Raw genomic sequence first — 23,007 nt, 5'->3', positions numbered from 1 at the left:
TTAGCCACTCTCAGGCACTCTGTACATGTGCACATGCACACACACACAATCACACACACACAGAGGGCATTGTAGGTAAAAGCAATTATATGAAATTGTTTATCTAGAGACTAAGTAGATGACATGATCCTCATAAGAAAAAACTTGTAATTGAGATCAAAGAATAGTTCAATTCCATCAAGAATTTGCTGCTTGCTTATAATCACCCTAGGTCAAGGTTGGATTCCTTTGATAAAATTTTGCACTTTCTTCATAAAAGAAATTCAGCTAAGTATTGCCAATATCCAGGCCAATCTAGAAAAAGAAGAATAAAATTCCTGTCTGATCTAAACTCTTAATCTTGTACTTGTTACTAGAAATGAACTAAATCACTATTTAGTGTGTTTTCTTTTCTCTCTTCTGGAAGCAACATTCTTCAGTTGAAGGAACTATCACTCTTTCCCAACTTCAATCCTGCACTGAGTGCCTCCCAGGGCTGGGAAGAGCACCTTTGACTTTCTGGTCCAGAAGTGCTGGGAGCTGGGACCTTGCTTGAGGAAGGAGCTGGCCTACAGCAAGGAAGAATAAAGCCAACCCCTAGGGAAAAGAAGAGATGAGACACAAAGGGTCCTCCAAGTGTTCCAGGAATGTAGTATTCCAGGAACTGGCTCCATCCCCAGGCTCCTCCCAGTTGTTCGAGCTAGTGGAATTGTCCAGCAAGTCCCTTCGAGGCAAACTTCAGGTAGATTTCTGCTCTTGGTCATCAAGAGTCCCAACAAATACAAGCAATGTTTCCAAAACAATATATGGAAAAGAGACCGATTCTTATTATTTCTTAAAAATTTTTATTGTGTAAGTCCTTATACAGAATGACACATTTTACTCCATAAAATACTTGAAATAGCTGAAGTTTACAAGTCCATTATATTATGAAATGAGATAATGATTGTGTTAAGTAGTTATACTAAGGTATAAGGGGACACTGAGTTTCAATAGGAAAATCTTCTATGTACAATGTTGAATTAATTAATTAATTGAATTCACTTCTTATCTTAATGTTTAGTCTTATCACAAAAATGAGTTAATAAAATTATTTACAGGATTAAGTCAGAGCACAACAGTGCTTACCTGTATATATACATATAATACAGTAGGACTCTTTGTGTATCATGAAAATTCACAGAAAATTTTTAAAAGAACAGGCGGGAAATCGATGTCTTCATAGATTTTTGCAGATTATTTTAATCTGATTCATCACTGCTGAAGTAAGAGCTGTCACAGTATTCAGCCATGTAAAGGAACTTATGAATACTTGGGTTCATCTTTGGTATCCAGTGTCGGGGAACCAGATATGTTGAAAGATTAAATAAATCTACAAACACCTTGTATCTGTCACTGGAAAAACACAAATATACAGATGGTATAGATTTATTGACATGAAATATTTAAAATTTCTCAGATAATGACTTTTTGCCATAATTAGCATTTAATATTATGCTTCATTATACATTATATATTATATTTGTGCATATTATATATGTAATATTAAGGAGTTAAGGAATATTAGCATTAAGATCACCTACTTTTCATTCCACATCCAAAGTTCATGCCCATAAAACAGTATTATGTGTTTCATTGATCCTGACCAGGCTGGTTCAGACTAAAACCCAGAGTCTTATTATGATTGTCATGCTACCTTCATAAAAATAAGGGTGTGTTCTTGTTTCTGACTTTGAAAGGATGATATACAGAATTTCAAAAACATTTAAGCATACAAAATTCCTAGTTGTTCGTAAGAAAATATTTCCCACCTAAAAAGTAGCTGTCAAGTAACTGACATGAATGGATTAATAAATTGAAATGCCAACTTAGATTCGTAGTAAATGTCTACAAATGTGGTCTTAACATTTACAACAACTCTTGTATGCATTAGTCAACTGTTTTAACTGTTGCAGTTTTATAGAGAAAGAGCATTTGCCTTTGAGGTCAAATGAGAGCTCAAATTCTGCCCTGTAACTTGCAACCATGTGACCTTGGACAAGTTATCTAAATCTCAGTGTTTTGGTTCCAGACACTTTAAATAAAATAAAAATAAAAACTACAACCCCTTCCTCTGACAAGGCCTTTTTGAAGCCTTCATGAGATAATGGAACACTAGAAATGCTGCAAGTGCTCATTATTCCCACCATCCACTGATATATAGGTCCATGTGGTACAATCATTTACTGTTTCATGCTTACAGAATTTATCCCCAGGGAAAGAGAAAAATAGGTGATGATTGTGAAAATTCAAACCAATGAATTTTATAAGTTGTTTAGTCTTGAGTTTGTCCCTAGGGAAAATGAAAATGTATAAAAAGGATGAAAAATTGAACCTGCATGTCTTATAACTGTCAATCTTGTAGTAATATTAGGAATGAAAACCATGTGCAACATGAATTTTGGAGACTAAGTGTGAATATCTAATTTGTTCTTGAGCTGATTCTACCTTTCCGAGGGACCTTGTAAGTTTCCTGGTTTCCGTACGTATGCAACTATCTCTATCTCCATCTATAATGTTGGGAACAGTAAATAAATTAACAATATAAATGTCCTATAAATCTCTCTAGCGTGTTCTAATTGCTAGATAAATCTCAACCCGTTTCCTTGTAAACACCCTCTGGGAACTCTCTGGAGTAGACGAGAGTAGTTTTTATAAAATAGAGTCATACCAGGAAGCAAGAAACTATTTTTCAGCTGTGTCATCCACAGGGCAAGAGGACTTTAGTGGAATGAATGATCAGTGTTTGAATCTAGTCTGAACTTGAGCCAGGCTGTTTTGAAAATGTTCCTCCCTGGATGAACTCCCTCATATCCTCACAAGTCGTGTGACCACAGGTACCATGCCCCTTTTCATCTCAGGATCAGAATTATGAAGTTCCAAAACTAAGGATTTTTAAAATGACCTCTCTAGTAGGAATACCTTAATCTAACCAGTATAAATGTGTTGTCAGGAGTTCAGACGGAAGCAAGTAGAAATCACATTTCCTAGATAACGTAGGTAGAGAAACCAAAAATCAGCGATTCCAGCAAGAAAAACAGGTGAACTTCCCCCATCTTACCTCACTGTTGAGCGCAGGTACTGATAGCCAGAGGACCCACCAGTGCCAGCTTTGCTGCCCAGCATCCTGTGGACTATGCACACATGGTTATCTAGGCAAACACACAGATTAACTCCATGGATATTTTTCTGCCATTTGTTCTACAATTTTCTAAAAACAAGGGGTTGGTAATGATTATTGCTTCTGAGAAAAGCTTCAGCCCTTATCACTTAGCCATATGGAAGGTTTGCATGTGAGAGCCAGATGAGACCAGTAGGTTGCCTGGCACCCGACTTGGTTCAGGCTATATGCATGTGACTCCATCCAACATAATGATGGACTAGCCTGTGAACATAACAGGGGAAGAGAAGGGCAATATTATGACTTTCACAAGCCCTCGCTGCCTTTGCCTTCATGGGTCCCTTCCTCCATTTAAAGAAAAAAAAACCATATGTGTATATATACATATATATATATGAATCATATTTTAAAATTGCATTGGCATAAAGATGAGTAAGTTATGATTATATATGAAGGCATTCTACCTAACCTAAATTTAACTTTTTCTTCTGATTATTAAATAAAACATTTTCATGGGCCCCCACAGAGAGTCCAGGCCCTAGGCACTATGCTTGTTGTGTATGACGGGTAAATGGCCCTGGGAGAGAATAAATGTTGGGTTGATTTAAAAAAAAAACAGAACACAAAAAAACAAACTCATTCACCCACAAAGGAGGAAAGAAAAGATAGCAGGAAGGAGAGCAGACAGATGGAGAAAAGGAATAAAGGAACAAGACGGGAGGGAAGGATTATCGGGGTTGAGGTGGAAGGGGTGGGGAGACTTACATCTCCACTTAGTCATGAGTGTGTCTATGTCCATGAGCGAAGTCAGCAGCTGAAAAGGCACCTGGAATCTAGGCTCTTCCCTAAAGAAGAAATAATAATAAGAAGAAATCTACTGAAGCAAATCCAATGTGTTCAGAAGGCCAAGAGTTTTATAATCTGTTGGCTCTGGAGACAAATGTCAACTTTGCCTCTTGAGAGCTATAGCAGCCCTGAATTATTCTCAAACTTAGTTTCTTCATCTCAAAAACGAGGATACTATTACTCAACTTATAGCATTTGTTTAAAGGGTCTAGAATATTCCATGTAATATATGCAAGGTAACCAGGCAGAATCACACCCAACATTGATTCTTGTTAAAAGGTAGACATATGGGTGCCTGGGTGGCTCAGTTGGTTAGGCGTCTGATTCTTGGTTTCAGCTCAGGTCATGATCTCAGAGTCCTGAGATCAACCTTGCATCTGGCTCCACACTGAGCACAGAGTCTGCTTGAGATTCTCCCTCTCCCTGTGCCCCTCCCCTCAACTCGTGCCTGCTCACTCTCTCGCTCAAATAAAAATACATCTTAAAAAAAAGAAAAAAGTAGACATATATTCTACATCAGATTCACCAGCTTCTTCTAAGAAAAACTCAAAAACAAAAACTGCTTTTAATTTCCCCTAATACATATTTTTTTTTCCTTTCTTCATCCATTTATTCAATACTCTCAGTACAATTTCTGCTTCAGATACATAAACTTGAGAGGCATAACTGAGGAGGATTTTAGGAAAAGAGTAAAAAATGTTTTGTTGATGTTTCTGAAGAAATGGATTTAAGAGTTTTTTTTAAAGATTTTATTTATTTGAGAGAGAGAGGGCACAAGCCACAGGGAGGGGTAGAGGGAGAAGCAGACTCCCTGCTGAAGAGGGAGCCTGACTCAGAGCTTGGTCCCAGGACTCTGAGATTATAGCTGAGCCAAAGGCAGATGCTTAACTGACTGAGCCAACCCAGGTGCCCCAGAATCTGAGAAGATTAAAAAATCAAATAAATACAAGAGGTCCAGTAAATAGAGGTTTTGTTTTGGTTTTGTTTTCAATGTTTGCTAGTATGCTCTCCATTCTTCTGACACATTTAATTTATGAAACATGAAGATAAGGCCTTCATACACATGGAATGCAAGTATATGGACATTTAAGGGACACCTCACGCACTTTAGACAGTGAGGACAATTTTACTTGAAATTGCAAAATAAAGATAACAATTTATAAAGTTGTTTTCACTTTATCCACTTTTTTAAATTTCATAAAACAAAAATAACTACATCATTTAATGATGGAAGATATTTTATGGCAGTTTCTGAGGTTGATTAAACTTTGGCAGTTTAGGACACTTAATGTCATATAATATACTGTAAAATTTAATAAAAAAGATATTTAATTAATTAGTGGGTATATATATGTATATTTCTACCCACTATAGGGATAAAGTTATACGCCTACTATCTAAAAGACAAACACTAATGAACCTTTACAATTATTTTCCAAGCTTTCCTCCAAAACTTAATGACTTTTTAAAACTATGATTAAATTGATAAAAGTTCCAAATAACCTTTATACCTGATACATTATCTGTACCCACTTCTCAACTTCTGTTCTACTCTTCTATTTTGCTTTTACCTGTAAAAATAGATCATCAAGGCCCCCTGAAGCGCTCTGTATGACAGTCGTCTTTCACCTGCAGGATACATAGTGAGTTTCAATTTAATGAGCAATTTAGGGAAGTCATTTTAATTTGGCCTCATCACCCTAAATAATTAAGTTTTATGTGTTTTTAGAAGACAATGTTTCAGTTTAAATTTTTTATTACTTAGATTCAAAAATCAAACTAATATGTATATCTATATATGCATATATATACACTTCAAATATATATAATATATATACATACATTGTATATACATACTTTATTTATATAACATATGCATTTAAAATATAAATATATGCACTTTAAATTTTCAAAATCTTTAAGTATCATGCTAGGAGAACTTGATATAGAAAATACTTTACTTCCATACTAAAATATGTTTTTTCTAATTCACTTAAAATTACTTAATTACTTAGAATCACTTGGCTTCAAGGAGTACAACCATTATATAAAATCTCATATGTGTGTTCTACAAAAAGGCTTTTTGCTCTATCTGCAGAAAAATAAGATTTTGCTGTTCTTCACAGAGGTTGTATAGAAAAGAGACTAACAATCTTAAAGTTTGTAGCATTTCATATTAAGTGCATATACTGTTATGCCTTGTACCTGTGTTAAAAAAATAATTTTTACCTCTGCTCATTTGTAAAAGATTTATAAACATTTTGTAATAAAAGTTCCAAATACTAATGAACACAAAAATTTCAAACATATAAAAGAAGAGTTAAATATGAAGGTATTGATGACACTGGTCAATGAACTTCAGAAAATAATAGCCTTACATTAATTATGCTAGAAAGTCTGGTCTGCTTGGGAAACTGATTTCCTCTGCAAAGCCACCCTTGCCCTCATAATACTTATTCCTCCGCTCTGTACTACTGCACTGTTTACAATTGCACAGCTTTTCTTCATTTCCATACCTATTACGTTGTGAACTAAATTGCAAAATCATATTTGATTTCTCTTGGTATCCTGCATGTCTGACACGTATTATGAAATCTTCTGACTACAACATATTTGAGATAGATTGGGCATGTCAACCTACCACATAAGGTTATAACAGATAAAATTAACCCAGTTCTTGCTTCTATGAGTGTAATATAAATTTTCCTTTTATTTCCCAAATGTAAGATTTGATATTTTGATCTCATAGTCATACATCCTGCGGAAAGGACCCTTAGAATAAAATACTCACCCTTACTATAGAGATGTTCATGACGTTTCTCATCAAATAAGGAGAGTAACACCTCTTTTTGTTTCTGAAACTCAGCCATTAGTTCCTCTTTTTCTTCTGACTCTTCCTTAGCCTTGGGGGAAGATGTTGCATTAATATCTCCAAAAAGGGGATTCTTATTTCGTAGATTTTTATTTCCCAAAACATGTCTTCTGAGAAATAGACTCACCAGGAGGAGAAAAGCTGCACTTGGAATATTTACCATCTCATCTAATACAACCTGGAACCTGTAGCTTATGAGATGGGTTTTCCTCACACTCACTAGTTCTATCCTTTTATTCATTTATATGACTTGTTAATCTCGAAAAATTATTTTCATAAATATCATGAGAAATGGACTCAGGGGACAAAACTACAGATAACTACAAGTGGCTGATAATGATCTAATTTTAGACAGTATTTTTTAAAAAAGAAAGTAAAGTAATTCCACTTAGGAAAAATGAAGACTTTCCAGTCAAAAAAACTATTCAATTAAAATTCTATATTCAGTATCATATATTGTAAGTATGATTTTTTAGACTTTTTCCACCCATAGATATTTTTTTCATATGCTATCAATTGATTCATTTAAGGAAATTCTTATAGTTCTGCCTACTACAAATGTTTTACTTACAACTCAGTTGAGCTGAAGCAAAGATCAGTTAAGTCAATTATTTTTAGTTTGAACAATCACTCATGTGGTGAGAACTTGTAAACACATTATTATCAATTAATTACTCCTTTATTTAGTAAATGTCATGCTAAGGTGATAGAGATAAAATTGTGAGCAAAATTGAGTTCCCTGATCTCATGCAGTACATCATCTGGTGGGAATAAGACATTGAACAAATAATCACCTAGTCATTACATTGCAAGTGTGGACAGTACAAAGCAGGAGCCGTATAATGCCATGACAACTTAACAGCAGTCAAGAGGTCAAGGGAGATCTTTTCTGTAAAGATATATTTATTTAAGAGAAAGAAAGAGAGAGCATGCAAGGAGAGGAGCAGGAAGGGGGGAGAGAAAGAATCTCAAGCAGACTGCCCGCTAAGCAAAAAGCCTGATCCCAGGACTCTGAGACCACGACCTGAGCCAAAATCGGGAGTTGGATTCTCAACAGACTGCACAACCGAGGTGCACCAGGGGGATATCTTTCTGAAGAAGTTCTCCTTGAGCTTGAATAATGGAACAAGTTACCTGGGGAAGACTATTTCAAGCCCAGAGAATAACATGAAAAAGATTCTGTGGTGATAAATTAAAGAACTAAATTCATCTTAAAGAAATTCAATATGGTTGGGCCACATGAGACCATGAATCACTTTGAAGAAAGGCTATGTTAAAGATTTTTATCTTTTTTTAAAAAAAAGTAAGGACGAAATGCTGTGAAATGTGTAAGCGTGATGATTCACATATCTGCACCCCTGGGACAAATAATACAGTATATGCTAATAATAATTTTTAAAAATTTAAAAAATTAAAAAATAAAAATACCCACTGTTAAAAAAAACAATAAGGAGGAATAAACACCTGGGTGGCTCACTCAGTTAGCATCTGACTTCGGCTCAGGTCATGATCCCAGGGTCCTGGGATCGAGTCCTGCATCGAGTTCCCTGCTCAGCGGGAAGCCTGCTTCTCCCTCTGCCACTCCCCCTGCTTATGTTCCCTCTCTGCCTGTGTCTCTCTCTGTCAAATAAAAAAATCTTTAAAAAAAAAAACAAAAGCAGAACATGATCAGATCTGCATTTTGAGAAGATTGCTCAAACTGCGGTATGCAAAATAAATTGGAATGGAGTCACACTGGGGAGAAGTAAAGGATAGTTGAGAGAAATTATGAGACCAGGTGAAAAACAAAAGCAGTTTGTATTTGATTAGGGTGATAGATAAAATGGAGGTACCTGAGAGCTATTCAGAAGGTAAAACTGATAGGATTTGGTGATAAGTTGAAGAAGTGATTGAGGAAGAGGGAGGTGCCAACAATCAATTATACCTTACAGACTTGACAAATTAGGTGGTTTGTAACGGAAAAATTTCTTCAATTTGTAGAAGACTGAGTTGATAGGAGCATGGAAGGAGGAGGAAATATTTTAAGTGTGGTTTTATGATTATGTTTTTGAGAGGACCAGGAGGAAATTATAAAATAGGGTGTGAAATATGTAATTTGAAATTTAAAGAGCTATCTATGCTGGAGATGAATGTTAGAGAGTTATGGTTTAGAATCAGATATTAAAACAGTGGGTATGAATGAGTTCATGTGGTGAGAGTATAGAGAGAGAATAAAGTGTCTAAGCCAATGCATTGGGAAATCCTACTACTTATCAGTTGGAGAAGAAAATTGAGCCAGTAAAGGGAAAAAATCAAGACAATAAGGGCCAGAGAATTAAATGAGGTAATGTTGTACCAAACCAAGGGGAAAGAAAATATCCAAGAAAGAATAAGTAGTCATTATAGAACGCCACTAGGAGATGAAGTAGAATGAAAATGGCCGTTGGATTTATATACTCGGAGGCCATCTGTGAATGAGGGGACAAGAAAACAGACTGGATTGTGTTGAGGATTAGATGATAAAGAAATACTTACACTAACCATGTTCTAAATACCCTACAGATATTCATCTAATTTAATGCTCATTATAGTCCTACAAGGAAGATACTCTTACTTTCCATTTTACCATTGGTGAAAGTGAAGCAAAGAGAGTTTAAGTAACAGAAGAAGTTCCATGTCAGTCAGTAAGAAGTTGAAGGTGGGACTTGAACCCATGCAGTATGACTGACTTAAAAGTTCCAGCTTTAAGTGCTACCTGATACAGCCTCTCCAGATACATAATTGGAACAATTCTTTCAAGAAATGTAGTCGTGTAGAGAAGATGAGAAATGAAGAATCAACAATATCTTTCTTAAGACGAAAGAAATTTGAATTGAGAGCCAGTAAGAAGGGCCCTGCAAATATGTATGAGTCCTGGGAAAATTATATGGTTAAATATATTTGGTTGACTGGTCTTTTGTGAGCTTACTTCTGTCTAGAATTGGTCATGATGAAATTTTCAATACAAGTAAAAAGGTCTATTAATCTGATATTTATCCAAAAAAAATCTTATGTATAATGAACTTCTTTTTTTTTTTAAAGATTTTATTTTATTTATTTGACAGAGAGAGATCACAAGTAGATAGAGAGGCAGGCAGAGAGAGAGAGAGAGAGAGGGAAGCAGGCTCCCTGCTGAGCAGAGAGCCCGATGCGGGACTCGATCCCAGGACCCCGAGATCATGACCTGAGCCGAAGGCAGTGGCATAACCCACTGAGCCACCCAGGCGCCCCTATAATGAACTTCTTAATTTACTTTTTATTATATATAAATAAAATAAAGTCTATTATGTAATTTATTTCTTACAGATACATTTATGAAAGGAAAAGAATATAAGGAAAATGGAAGTTTAAGAGAAAATTAGAGATTTGTTAAATTCTCAATATTTCATCTGTAATAAACTTATCTTTAGTTATGGCATCATAAATACCTGAATTCTTGTGAATTCTTCCTCCAGGCCCTTCACAATGTTGTTTTCAAACTTTCCCCAGAAGTTAAATCCATGTGGCTCTAAACCTGGTGTTCTTTCCAGCCATGCCTGAAGTATTTTTTTAAGTAAATAAATTATAAAATTTAAAATATGTAAAATACATTGTGCCTAACATCTATGAACTTGAAACAGGAAATTTTCTTAATTTTGTGAAACATATGTCACATGTTTTTTTGTGTATAAATATTATCTTTCGCTTCTATTTCATATAAAGAATAGCAATTTATTATATTTCACTTCTTAATCTTTAAAGCAATCATATTGATAAATATTTATTCTTTATTTGTTAAGAAATAGATTATTACAGAAATCCAACTTTGTTCTATAAATCTATGAACATATCTAAATGTTCTTTGAAGTCTTCTGGTTTATTCTCAAAATACCTTATGGCTTAGGAGCTGAAGAATGTAGGAGCATGGTGTACTTAGCAACTTTGAAATCAATTAACAACTTGATTATTTTAAGAGTCCACAAGACTTTTTTTTTTTAAATTTACTTTAATTTCAGGAGAGTGAACATATACAAGATTTTTTTAATGTAAAAATGAAACAAAATGCATGCATCTCTGGATTCTCATTTAACCTATTTTTCATTTTGAAATTAGCTTTGTGATTCTTTCTTCCTCTATCTTTATGAGTTGTTTTTGGCATTATATGCAATGTATTAATCTAAATCCACATTTACAATACTGAGGGGATTAGTGTGCAGAGTAGAAGTACCTAAAAGATAATTTTAATTTGCAAAGAAAAAAAAAAAAAAACCTCTTCTGAAGGAAATTAAGACCATGTAATCTTTATTTAATAATTTACTTATGAAGAAACAGTAATCCTTTAAGACCTTTTATAGATCCATAGGGAATTAAGTTAAGAAGAGAACAAATTCTGAAGACTATACTCTTAGTAATTTAGGTTAATTGAGAAGAAGACACAACGTGCAAAACTGTTCAATAATGGAATATTTTAAAGAAGTAAACCTCATTTAATAATTAACTACACTCAGCTTAAAAATCAGCTAATTACTCTTCTCCTATCCCCCTACCCCCCCATGAAACAAGATGGGATTGGGAGGGAGACAAACCATAAATGACTCTTAATCTCACAAAACAAACTGGGGGTTGCTGGGGGGAGGTGGGATTGGGAGAGGGGGAGCGGGCTATGGACATTGGGGAGGGGAGGCGAACCATAAAAGACTATGTACTCTGAAAAACAACCTGAGGGTTTTGAAGGGTGAGGGGTGGGAGGTTGGGGCAACCTGAGGGTTTTGAAGGGTCAGGGGTGGGAGGTTGGGGGAACAGGTGGTGGGTAATGGGGAGGGCACGTTTTGCATGGAGCACTGGGTGTTGTGCAAAAAGAATGAATACTGTTACACTGAAAAAATAAATAAAATGAAAAAAAAATCAGCTAATTAAATGTGGTTTAGTAGGCTTGTTTTTAAAGAATTATTTTTTATAAGATGAAGCTATTAAATATTAACACAGCTTACTATATAAATATTTCTGAAACTCTCAGGAGAGTTCTTTATATTTTAAATATTTTAATTAGTCGAGTTTAAGTATTTTTATAAATTCTTCTGTTTTTATTTACAATGAATGTGACAAAACACTTGAGTTTTAAAATTTTGATCTAACGGAAACTAAAGTAACAAGACGTGGGGAAGGACTTCAAAGATAATATCTGACTATGTACCTCCACTAGCTGCAGTAGTGTTTTCTCTTGCTCCGACTTAAGTAGCAGTTCATTATCTTCTCCTTTGAAGGTATCACGATAATGTCTTCTGCTGTTAGGGATCCTCAAACTCTGAAGGACACCTATCTTGTTTTCTAAGAGTCGGAATTGCAAACTCTGGAAGCCTGATGCTGGAAATAAGTACTCTCTGGATAAATGGAGGAAGGCAAGAGAAGAGAAGAGAAGGGTTGACATTGTAAATCACTGTTATGCTTTCTTCTATTGAGAGGTCATCAGTTTTATTCTCTTAGGTATCACCAAGAACAGGGACATAACTGCCTAGTGTTGGACCTGCGGTTTGATCTTACCCAAGAAAGAAAATTGAGCCCCCTAAACGTCATTGTTGCTGTCAATTAATCAGTTTAAAGATGGAATGTGTACACAGTGTGGGAAATGTCATATATGCACGTGCATATGTGTATACATAAGCACGCACATACATATATACACATATATGTTTATGTGTTTGTGTACTAACTTTTTCCTGAGATAAAGACACGTGGACATTGTGCAATATTTCCTATTCTATAGTACTAAAAGATTCTTTACAGATTCAATCCCTCCTAAAATTTATATTCTTGGATATCATCATTGATCTCACTATCTAGCATCATTATAAACACAATGAGATGTTATCAGTAAAACAAATGAGATATTGCCTGACACAAAATAAGCCATCAAAAATGTTATTATTCCCACCCTACAGTCACCCAAACTCTTACATCCTTGTAAGTTTCTTTCATCTAACTGGTTTTAAGACTTCAATTTTTTAAAACCAACATAAAGGAATTTTAGTACATTTCTACTTGACTGTCACACATGTTTGAGACACTGCCTATTACATGATTAAATGCACCCAATGTTCTTAAGAAAAGCTCTTCTATGATTTTGGTACAAAAAAATCTTTAAAAAATATATATATACATGTATATGGCTTTGGCTATCTGGAAATGCAGTGTTAACATTTATAGTTCAATCCATAACTTAAACTGACACTTTTGCTGACAGGTTTCATGTCAACTCTTGTTTCTCTTTTATTTTTAGTTTGAAATTTTTAAAAAATTTAGTTATATGTGTTGTGTCAGTGATATTGTCATTTTGATAAGTTATCTAAAATTCTTTTTAATGGCTTTTCAACCTTTGGGTAAGAGCAAGCGTAAAATCCATTTCAGATAAAAACAGGGCACACAACAATGAAATGAAATTAATCGATCATACTATGTTCATATGTAAATGTGAGTGAAGAAATATTTTTATTAACTTCTCAAATGCTTTGTGATTAAGACTCCTTCATGTTTGTAGGGCCACCACAGTGTCAGTGGGACAGGCTTTTTACACAGAACACATGTTCCTCTTTTATCCCATAGGAATGAAAGGGCAAACACCACTGCCTTCTTTTTTTTTTTTTTTTTTTAAAGTTAACAACTATTTTCTTATGATGTTCAGTTAGTCTCCGTATAGAATGTCATTAATTTCTGTTCTTTTTTTAAAAGATTTTATTTATTTATTTGACAGAAAAATCAAAAGTAGGCAGAGAGGCAGGCAGAGAGAGAGGGGGAAGCAGGCTCCCTGCTGAGCAGAAAGTCCCATGTAGGGCTCGATCCCAGGACCCTGAGATCATGACCTGAGCCAATGGCAGAGGCTTAACCCACTGAGCCACCCAGGCACCCCTAGAATGTCATTAGTTTTTGATGTAGTGTTCAATGTAACACCCAGTGCATATCACAACATGTGCCCTCCTTAATGCCCATCACCCTTCTTACAAAGCCACCAGTCCACACCTGAAGTCGTTGAAGTCCAAAGGCGTCATGGTTTCCAGGATGGAAAACTGCTGTAGCAGTAGTTTCAGGATCACCGCCACCCGGTGCATCCGAGTAACAACCTTCAGCATGTTCCTTTCATCCCTGACCTGATGGTTAAGAAATGAAACATCGAGCAATCAATCCTGTTTTCTGGGAGATACAATAGACTATCAACAACAGTGTACCTCTATGAACTTTCTCTATTTTAAAGAGGAACATGGGAATTAAAAATTGCCATAAGCATATACTGAAATAATAGCCACTTTGAGTTGTGTGCAAAGATTGTCTGCAAAAGAGGAGTCATTTCTACTTCTTTAAAAAGAGAAAATTATATGGAAGCAAATGAGAGGTCAATTTCGGAACACAACAGCCACTGATGTCAAAGTAAATCTCTCTCTTAGCTGGCTTTGAGGAATAAAGATCGAGGAAACATGGCAAATTCTGGGTGAAGATTAAGCAACACCTGGATAAATCTGTTTTTTACCGAGAGCCTCAAAGTGGCCATTAACATAAGTGGGAAGAGCGCTGCATCCCAAGACCCCGGGATCATGACCCGAGCAGAAAGCAGACCCTTATCTGACTGTGCCACTCAGTGTCCTCTTCTTCTTCTACCACTTCTCTTTTCTATCGCTCCTCTCTCTTCTTGTTTCACTTTCCTCATCATTGTTCCTATCTCCCCACAGCAAGTATTCATTAGAAATAACACCTTGGGGCACCTGGGTGGCTAGTGGGTTAAAGCCTCTGCCTTCGGCTCAGGTCATGATCTCAGGGACCTGGGATCGAGCCCCCCATCGGGTTCTCTGCTTTGCAGGGAGCCTGCTTCCTCCTCTCTCTCTGCCTGCCTCTCTGCCTAGTTGTGATTTCTCTCTGTCAAATAAATAAAATATTTAAAAAAAAAAAAAGAAATAACACCTTGAAAGAAAAACACACACACACACACACACACACAGAAATAGAATTCTGGTACCTATTATTTAAAGGATCTATTTTAGCTATCTTGGCAATCTACCATCATATATAACAACTTCCTTTAAGGGCAAACAAAACAAAACAAAACAAAAAAAATCGAGTTCTAAACAAGGGGCCTGAAACTAAAATTTGAATCTTTTTTTTTTTTTTAAGATTATTTATTTATTTATTTGTCAGACAGAGATCACAAGTAGGCAGAGAGGCAGGCAGAGAGAGAGGAAGCAGGCTTCCTGCCAAGCAGAGAGCCCGATGCGGGCCTCGATCCCAGGACCCCAGGATCATGACCTGAGCTAAAGGCAGAGGCTTTAACCCACTGAGCCACCCAGGTGCCCCTAAAATTTGAATCTTAAAGCAATGTGTAGCTTTGCTTAAAGCTTAAATCTTAAGCTTGAATCTTAAAGCAATGTGTAGGGTAACAGGCACTGGGAAAGTATGACTACACACTTGTCCACTCAGAAGGGTTTTTTAATTGTTTCCATTAAGTAATAATTCCATCATTTAGTCATAAGTTTTTCTAATTAACAGTATTCTACATTCTCAAAAAAAAAAGTATAAATCCAACATTGTGACATGAGAACTCACATGGCCATTCTGAAAGATCTCTCGAACAGAATCTAATTCCCAGAGGATTTGCTTAAACCAGAGTTCATAAGCTGCAATGAGAAAAATCATCATCAACTCAAAAGTTATGGCAGCATTTTTTACAATAATTACATAAAAGACAATTAACACGTCAAAAAAGAAATAAATGTAATTTTAAAACAATAAATGCTAATACAATATTATATTTATACTATAAACAAATATTAGTGTTAATGTTATAATAGTCTTCTTTCATTGAATGTTTTACTCTGCCCGTCATGTTTTCAATATGCTTCATATTCATTATTATTATTTTGACTTCTTTCAACAAATAAATTGTCTAGGTCTTTTAAGATCTAGCACATAATCTAATTCCAATTTCCTGTGTGGAAGCTGGAGGTTTATGGGAAAGCAGAAGTAACACTCATCTCCATTTTATACTGAGATATTAATAATCACTAACCTGAAGAATATGACAAAATTTTGTTTTCTGGACGCTTAGAATATTATGGAGAGGACAAGCTTGTGAATAGTCTAAAACTTCATTGTATTTATCCCTGAGTACCTAGCACAGTGCTTTCATGAGATAAACATTGGGTGGTCATTTTATGAATAAATGAACTAAATAGCCAGTGTAGTCATTAGATGAGCATAGAATATCAAAAATCTTAGAGATATCTGGTGGGTTCTATTTGGTGCTATTGTATGGGTAAAGGCTATGGCTAAGTGGAGGAATCAGATCGTAATTTTAAATTGTATCTTAAAAGACTTCCAGGAATCTAATTTTCATATCTGGACCAAGAGAAAATCAAATATTTATTAATCAGTTTCTGTATCTTTTTATTCAGGTTTAACTTTGTGTGACTAGTTCCATGAACCACTGACCGTGTGTCATAACTGAAGGATGGGAGGACAGTCTCCTTATCAAATCATGACAGCTCCCATTTGTTGTATGCTTATCTTGTGCTAGACTTCGACTAAGTGCTCAATGCACATTAGCTCATTTTATCTTCACAAAAACTCATGAATAAGAAGATAGAATAAGAAGATAAAATAATTGTCTCCAGTTTACAGGTGGAGAAATAGAATTATTGCTCAAGAAACCTGACCAAGTCCACATAAATTTACAGTGGTAGAGAGAGGATTCTGAACAATTTTCTGATTCCAAATATGTGCTACCCTGCCATGATTCCTCTTCTATTGATTTTTGTCTTAGCCTAAATCACCAATAAAAATGTAACATGAAAACAGGAGAGGTGACACGTCAACTCAATTATTTTCCACCTTCATCTTTTTACTCTAAGGAGCTGATCATTTTAACCAGTCGGTGAAGCAAGCAGTCATTTGAGGAAAAGACACAAAGAACAGGTAGGGAAAGAAAACATGTCTAGAAATGGGGCACTGACTAGTATGAATCGTTGGACCTGGTCAGACAGAGGACACTATTATGCCTCCAACAATCTTAGAGTAAACCCTAATACACTGGGCTTACAGACCTCTTTAAGACACATATTCATTAATTCTGTGCACAATTTCAATGAGTCAGGTACTTTCCAAACTCCTGAAATCATGTATTCCTACATTAAAAACCACTGCCCAGAGGTAAGAAGTCTGGAGAGAATAAATGCACACTTTAGACAAATTTTATATTTTTGTTTAGTACTACATATAATTATGTAAAGTCACAATAAATTTGAATGTCTAATTCTCGAAAATAGTTTATTTATTTGGGGGGGGCAGAGAAAGGAGTAGAGAGAGAATCTCCAGCAGACACTCCACCCAGCAAGTAGCCTGATGTGGGGCTCCCTCCCACAACCCTGAGATCATAATCTAAGCTGAAATCAGGAGTCTGAGAGTTGGTCGCTCAACCAACTGAGCCACCCAGACATCCTTTGAAAATAATTATTTAAAGTTCCAAGCTGAAAACCAGTACCACCTTATCTTGCAAATTCCTTGTGAATTCCAAGAGATAGAAAATTCCCTTGGATTTAAGAAAGAGCTAAAGTCCTACCTGGTCCAATTAGCAGTAAAGTAACATAAAGAAGACTGTTATAGATTATATGTTTTATGAAAATTCACCCAGCAGCAAAATATTTCTGAAGCATTTCTACAGGAGGTGATTCCTTGATCTTTCAGCATGCTTTCCTCATTATCGTTGGGAAATACCTGTGGAATAGTTACCATCCAATCTTTTGTGCAACTTACCTTGATGAGTTATGATAAAAAGATGTTCATCGTGGATTTTATTTCCTTTTATTTCACTTTGAAGTTCCTGTGCATTCAAAACCTTTTCCAACTTTAAACAAAACAAACAAACAAACAAAAAAGACAGACTAATTTTGTATAAACTTCCAGTTATAGGATGGACATAATATACAGCATAGTGATTATAGTTAATAAACTTTATTATATTCTTGAAAGTTGCTAAGAGAGTAGGTCTTAAATGTCTTCACCACAAAAAAAAAATGGTAATTATGTGATACAATGCAGATGTTAGCTAATGTTATGGTGATAATTATTTTGCCATATATAAGTGTGTCAAATTAACATGTTATATACCTTAAGTTTACACAATGTTATACATCCATTATATTTCAATAAAGCTGAAAAATTTTTTAAAAAAAGAAAAATTAATTTTGAAACTGTAAATCTTATTTTTAATCATTTTTAGTAAGTAGAATACAATATCAAAAAAATCCCCAAATTCCCAAATTATCCAGAAGCAATCTTTTAAACAATTCATGAGTCTTAATCATAAAGAATGAGTTAAATTTATGATTTTTATTCTTTTCAGAACAACTTGTATTGGGTAGGATTCTACATAAAAGAACAGCTGTACTCAGCGAGAAATTCGTAACCCTTTTATCTCTTGAAATGAGTATGATAAAAGCTTGGTAACTTACTTAGCTCACTCTTTATCTTCTACTCTTTTATCCTCCAAAGAGCCTATTCTAAGAAGATTTAAACATTCTTTATCAGCTCATCCCTAGAAATCCATCAATGAAACATCAAAGGCTCTAAACATCTCACTTCTAAAAAAATACAGAAGACAAACAGACCACATTTATGGTCTCCAAATACTGCATTTGTAATATCCTTCTTGCATTTACTAATGATTTCAAGAAAACATGTGTCTTCAACATTTCTGCTTTCCAATAAGGGATTTAAAAAACATCATCTTTTTGGATACATTTGCAATGATCCAGGCTGGGATATACAGACTATGTCCTATCTGTGCAATGTCTGCCAGTTATCTCCACTTTATCTTATCATTTACGCTCTGCTGCTTAAGATTCTGCACTCTGCTTGGACCGTATCTCTGTCAGAGAGGTGTATTTTCATATAGGAGTCACCTGAATTGTGCTGACGAAAGTTGAAAAGCATACATCTGTGTCTTCACACCCAGAAAACTTTTTGGTGAATGAGAAAAACAAAACAAAACAAAACATCCAAAACATGAAAATGTTACTTCGCAGAATTTAGCACCTAACCGTGGAAGCTAAGCTCTACCACTTACATGCAGGTAGTTTCCGTAGACAAGTCCTTCTTTGCTGGCTTTATTCATACTGGTTTGTGATTTGTCTTCTTCATTGCCTCCTATGGATAATTTTTTAAAAGCACCCCTGCAGATTTAATAAGGGAGAAGAAAAACAGGAGATCTTGAGAAAGTGTAATAACTAATAATATGAGAGATCAAAATTCTCTCGCTAATTGATTTTAAAGGAGATTTTTAACAAGAGAAGAAGGTTGGCAATTTTGAATGCTTTTGAAAATCAGAAATTGCAGTGTTCTTACTTGGCATTTCTAAGATCCTGACCATCCTTCAAATAGAGGTAAATACTCACCCAAAGTTGTTTCCTAAAAATGGGCACCCGCTCATGGTGAAAATGCACCGTCCGTGAAGCACTGAAGTTTGACTCTGGAACGATGATATCATTGACCTTCCCAGATGTTCTACAGCTGCCTTTTATCTCTCCTCCTCTCTCTGTACCAGCCAATCAGCCCTCTCTGTGTGCTCTTAGGCAGGATCTTATTTCAATTGGGACAGAAGCTGAACTCTGTAAACTTTGGAGAGGTCCGTGTTGGGGACAGTATGTTTGCTAAAAAAGTGAGCATTCCGCCAGACCAGATCATTTGACTAGCTAAGTTCTGCTTTTATATCCCAAAAAGCAAACATTAAATAAATCAATGGAGGCCAAATTTTTAAAATGACACTGAGTTACTCTATTCCAAGGACACACTTGGCATAGTGTTAGCATATATAATATAGTGAGCTTGTAAAGAAAAACAAATATTTAGTCTCTCAGTTCAGATTTGGATATTCTTGTAACTGTTAAGCCAAAGCTGTCCTGGAGCATGACAGAGGCAGAGTTCATGCACAAATCCCATTTCCATCTCATTTTTACTGTTCGTCTGGCCTAAATCTCATCTAACTAGCAGCAGTTAGGCTGCTGTATTTTTTAAAAATATTTTTTATTTATCTATTCATTTGAGAGAGATACAGAGACAGAGTAAGCACACGCAAGGGGAGGAGCAGAGGGAGAGGGAGAAGCAGACTCCCCGCTGAGCTGGGAGCCTGACAGGGGGCTCGATCCCAGAACCCCAGGGTCATGACCTGAGCAGAAGGCAGATCCTTAACCTGCTGAGATACCCAGGCACCCTGTGAGCTACTGTATTGTATTAGAACTTACATGGACATTATTCATTTACTATTTAACTGTAGCAGAGCAATTATAGGACCCTGGGGGTCATCCACACTGGTGTACTTTGGAGGTAAGTTAAGAACAGTAATAAAGGGCCCACAGTTCTGAACAATGTCAGTGATAAAGTGTATTTTCCTAGAACACATTATTTATGGTCTCAGTTCTAAACCGAAATTCTAAACTTTATTTCTAGTCCTCGCTCTGCCACTGATGAATCATATGCTTCGGGGAAAAGTACTTCTCCAAGTATCAACTTCCTCACCCAAAAAAATGAAAGTGTTCAAAACTGATCATAAATTCAAAGATCCTGACCCACCCCCAAATCCTGATTTTATGAAATTCTTAATAAATGACCGTGTTTGCTGCAGTTTACAGAATGCTAGACCACACAAAAGTGCTGTGTTGTAAGAGGACTGAGAAATCATCAAAACCGTACCGTGGACCCCTCATATTCCCTTGGGGATTTTACAGGTGACTCTGGCCTTGCTCATACATTGGAGAGGGGGTTTTGTGGGAGAGCTGGAGTCACTGTCCTTAGGGCCCTGGCCCATGGTGTTTGGTAGCAGAAAGTGTTTAATAACTCTTCTTTCCCCAAATCATTGTTCAACTAGGTATGTGTTTACAAAGAATACAGCTAAATAATTGATTCAAATAATTGGCGCTGAGAAGAGGACTTCCCTTGGTGGTGAACATACTAGTGAAAGAAATGAGGAAATGTTCTTTTCACTATAAATTAGAAAAATTAAATTTAATGCATTAGAGAAATTATAAATTAATCTAAGAAAGTATTGTTGCCTTTAGCTGGGACAGTAACTATAATGGCAGTTCCCTCAAATACTTATATTCCCATTAATTTTTGCAACTGAAAGTATTATAAGTTTTATGACTGGTTATAAATATATAAATATATGGTCAGCATCTTGCCAACACTTAAATCTTGCCACTTGGAAACCAGTTTCTCTCTCTCTTTTTTTAAACGATTTTATTATCTATTTGACAGAGAAAGAGAGATCACAAGTAGGCAGAGAGAGAGAGAGAGAGAGAGAGAGAGGAGGAAGCAGGCTCCCTGCAGATCAGAGAGCCCAATGTGGGGCTTGATCCCAGGACGCTGGGATCATGACCTGAGCCGAAAGCAGAGGCTTAACCCACTGAGCCACCCAGGGGCCCCGGAAACCAATCTCAATCTGATGTTCACCTCGGATTAAAAAATTTTTCCTTAATGATCAGATGAAAAACATCTAACCAATACAGTATTTGCTGCCCCCAAGATATTTTACGTACAGATATTTTACACAAACTTCCTAGAAATACACTTTCACTCAAAGAATCAAATATAAGGATGAGAGCCTCAGTCTTTATAGCAGTTAAATAGAGGAGAACGTATGGGTAAAAGGCAACGATTTGTGGTAAGATCTACACTCATTGTATATGCATTGAGTTCTGTGTACACACTAATTACAGAAGGACTATGCTAAAGGTAAAATGGACTGATAAGCCTATTTGGAAGACATAGAGCATGACCAATTCTGAGCCTAGGAACAACATAATCTGTTTTAGAAGTAAAAATAGTAAGAACCTGAGAGACACCCTAAGTGGCTCAGTCCGTTAAGTGTCCACCCTTGATTTCGGTTCAGGTCATAATCTCAGGGTTGTGGATCGAGCCCTACACTGGGCTCTGTATAGCCTGCTTAGGATTCTCTGTTTCCCCCTCCCTCCCTCCCTGACACCTCTCTCTCCTTCTCCAAAAGAAAAAAAAAAAAGAAAGAAAGAAAGAAACTTTTTTTAAAAATTTATCTCATAAAAGAATATAAACAATAAATTAAGACTACTAAAACCAAAACAGACATCTCTGGTTCTTCCTTGTGTTTTTTTAAGATTAAGACATAGAGAAGTGAGCCTGGAAGATGAAACAAAGAAAGAATTAGCAGGATTAGGTGTTGGGCTAAATTTGCAAAGTGAATAGGAATTTTCTTTATTCCTTCAACCATCACAGTATTAGTCCCCCCCCCAAAAAAAGGCTCTATGTAACCAGTTATAAAATGTTACACGTTCTTCTATTCCATAACCCTCAAAGCTTAGAAGTCCTGCAACTTCCACCCCTGCTCTATAACCCAACTGTTCACATTTTTTCTTAGTCAACAGTTAAGTGTTGTGGCAGACACAGAAATGTCAAGCCAAGAAAGGAGTTCTCATGGATAAATGCTCCAGCATCTTATTTTCTAGAAGATAGTTTTGTTTGTTTGTTTGTTTATTTACAGCATAACAGTGTTCATTGTTTTGGCATCACACCCAGTGCTCCATGCAGTACGTGCCCTCCCTATCACCTCGTTCCTCAACCTCCCACCTCCCCACCCCTTCAAAACCCTCTTTTGAAGGCATTCTGCACTCTTTTCCAAATATCCTGGAGGAATCCCAGTTATTCACAGCACCAACCTCACTAAGGAATCCTTTGGCTTTTCTTCTTTCCCTTCCTGTCTCATGCTCCCTGCTCTCTTGCTATTATTCCTGGGAATGTCTCCCAGGTCCTCGTCTCAGGCATTGCTTTGGAGAAGCCAAACTAATACATACAGCTCTTACTCACTGTGAGATCTAATACATTTAGGAACTGAATACTTACTTTTTTATTTTTAAAAATATTTTTTAATTTCTCAGCTAAGAAGTTTCTGTGTTTGATACAGTGAGTTACCATTTGTTGTATAAAGTAGTCATTTGTTGTTGATACTGTTTTGTTGTTGCTGCTGTTTTGTTTGATTCTCAAAGATGGCAGCCCGAAGAGAATTAAATCCCTTTACTGGGGTTTAGTTATACAATAGAAGTTTTTTCAAAGTCAATCTTATAAACTTGAGTATGGCCATGCATAAGTG

General features: G+C 35.9%; 1 protein-coding gene across 1 annotated transcript; it reads right to left on the bottom strand.

Moving 5' to 3' along the window:
* Positions 1–807: 807 nt before the first annotated feature.
* Positions 808–19,549, bottom strand: TDO2 (tryptophan 2,3-dioxygenase). The gene is made up of 12 exons (XM_045997857.1): positions 19,286–19,549; positions 18,958–19,063; positions 17,646–17,736; positions 15,441–15,511; positions 13,869–13,996; positions 12,049–12,235; positions 10,304–10,411; positions 6,777–6,888; positions 5,557–5,614; positions 3,905–3,984; positions 3,080–3,170; positions 808–1,374 (listed from the first exon to the last, which is right to left on the bottom strand). The coding sequence occupies exons 1-12, from the start codon at positions 19,375–19,377 to the stop codon at positions 1,221–1,223; spliced, it is 1,278 nt and encodes a 425-aa protein (XP_045853813.1). The 5' UTR covers positions 19,378–19,549; the 3' UTR covers positions 808–1,220.
* Positions 19,550–23,007: the final 3,458 nt, after the last annotated feature.

This window comes from Meles meles, chromosome 2, assembly GCF_922984935.1.
Source record: "Meles meles chromosome 2, mMelMel3.1 paternal haplotype, whole genome shotgun sequence".
Lineage (NCBI taxonomy): Eukaryota > Metazoa > Chordata > Mammalia > Carnivora > Mustelidae > Meles > Meles meles.
Note: the sequence above shows the minus strand (reverse complement) of the source record. Positions and strands in the feature narration are given on the sequence as shown.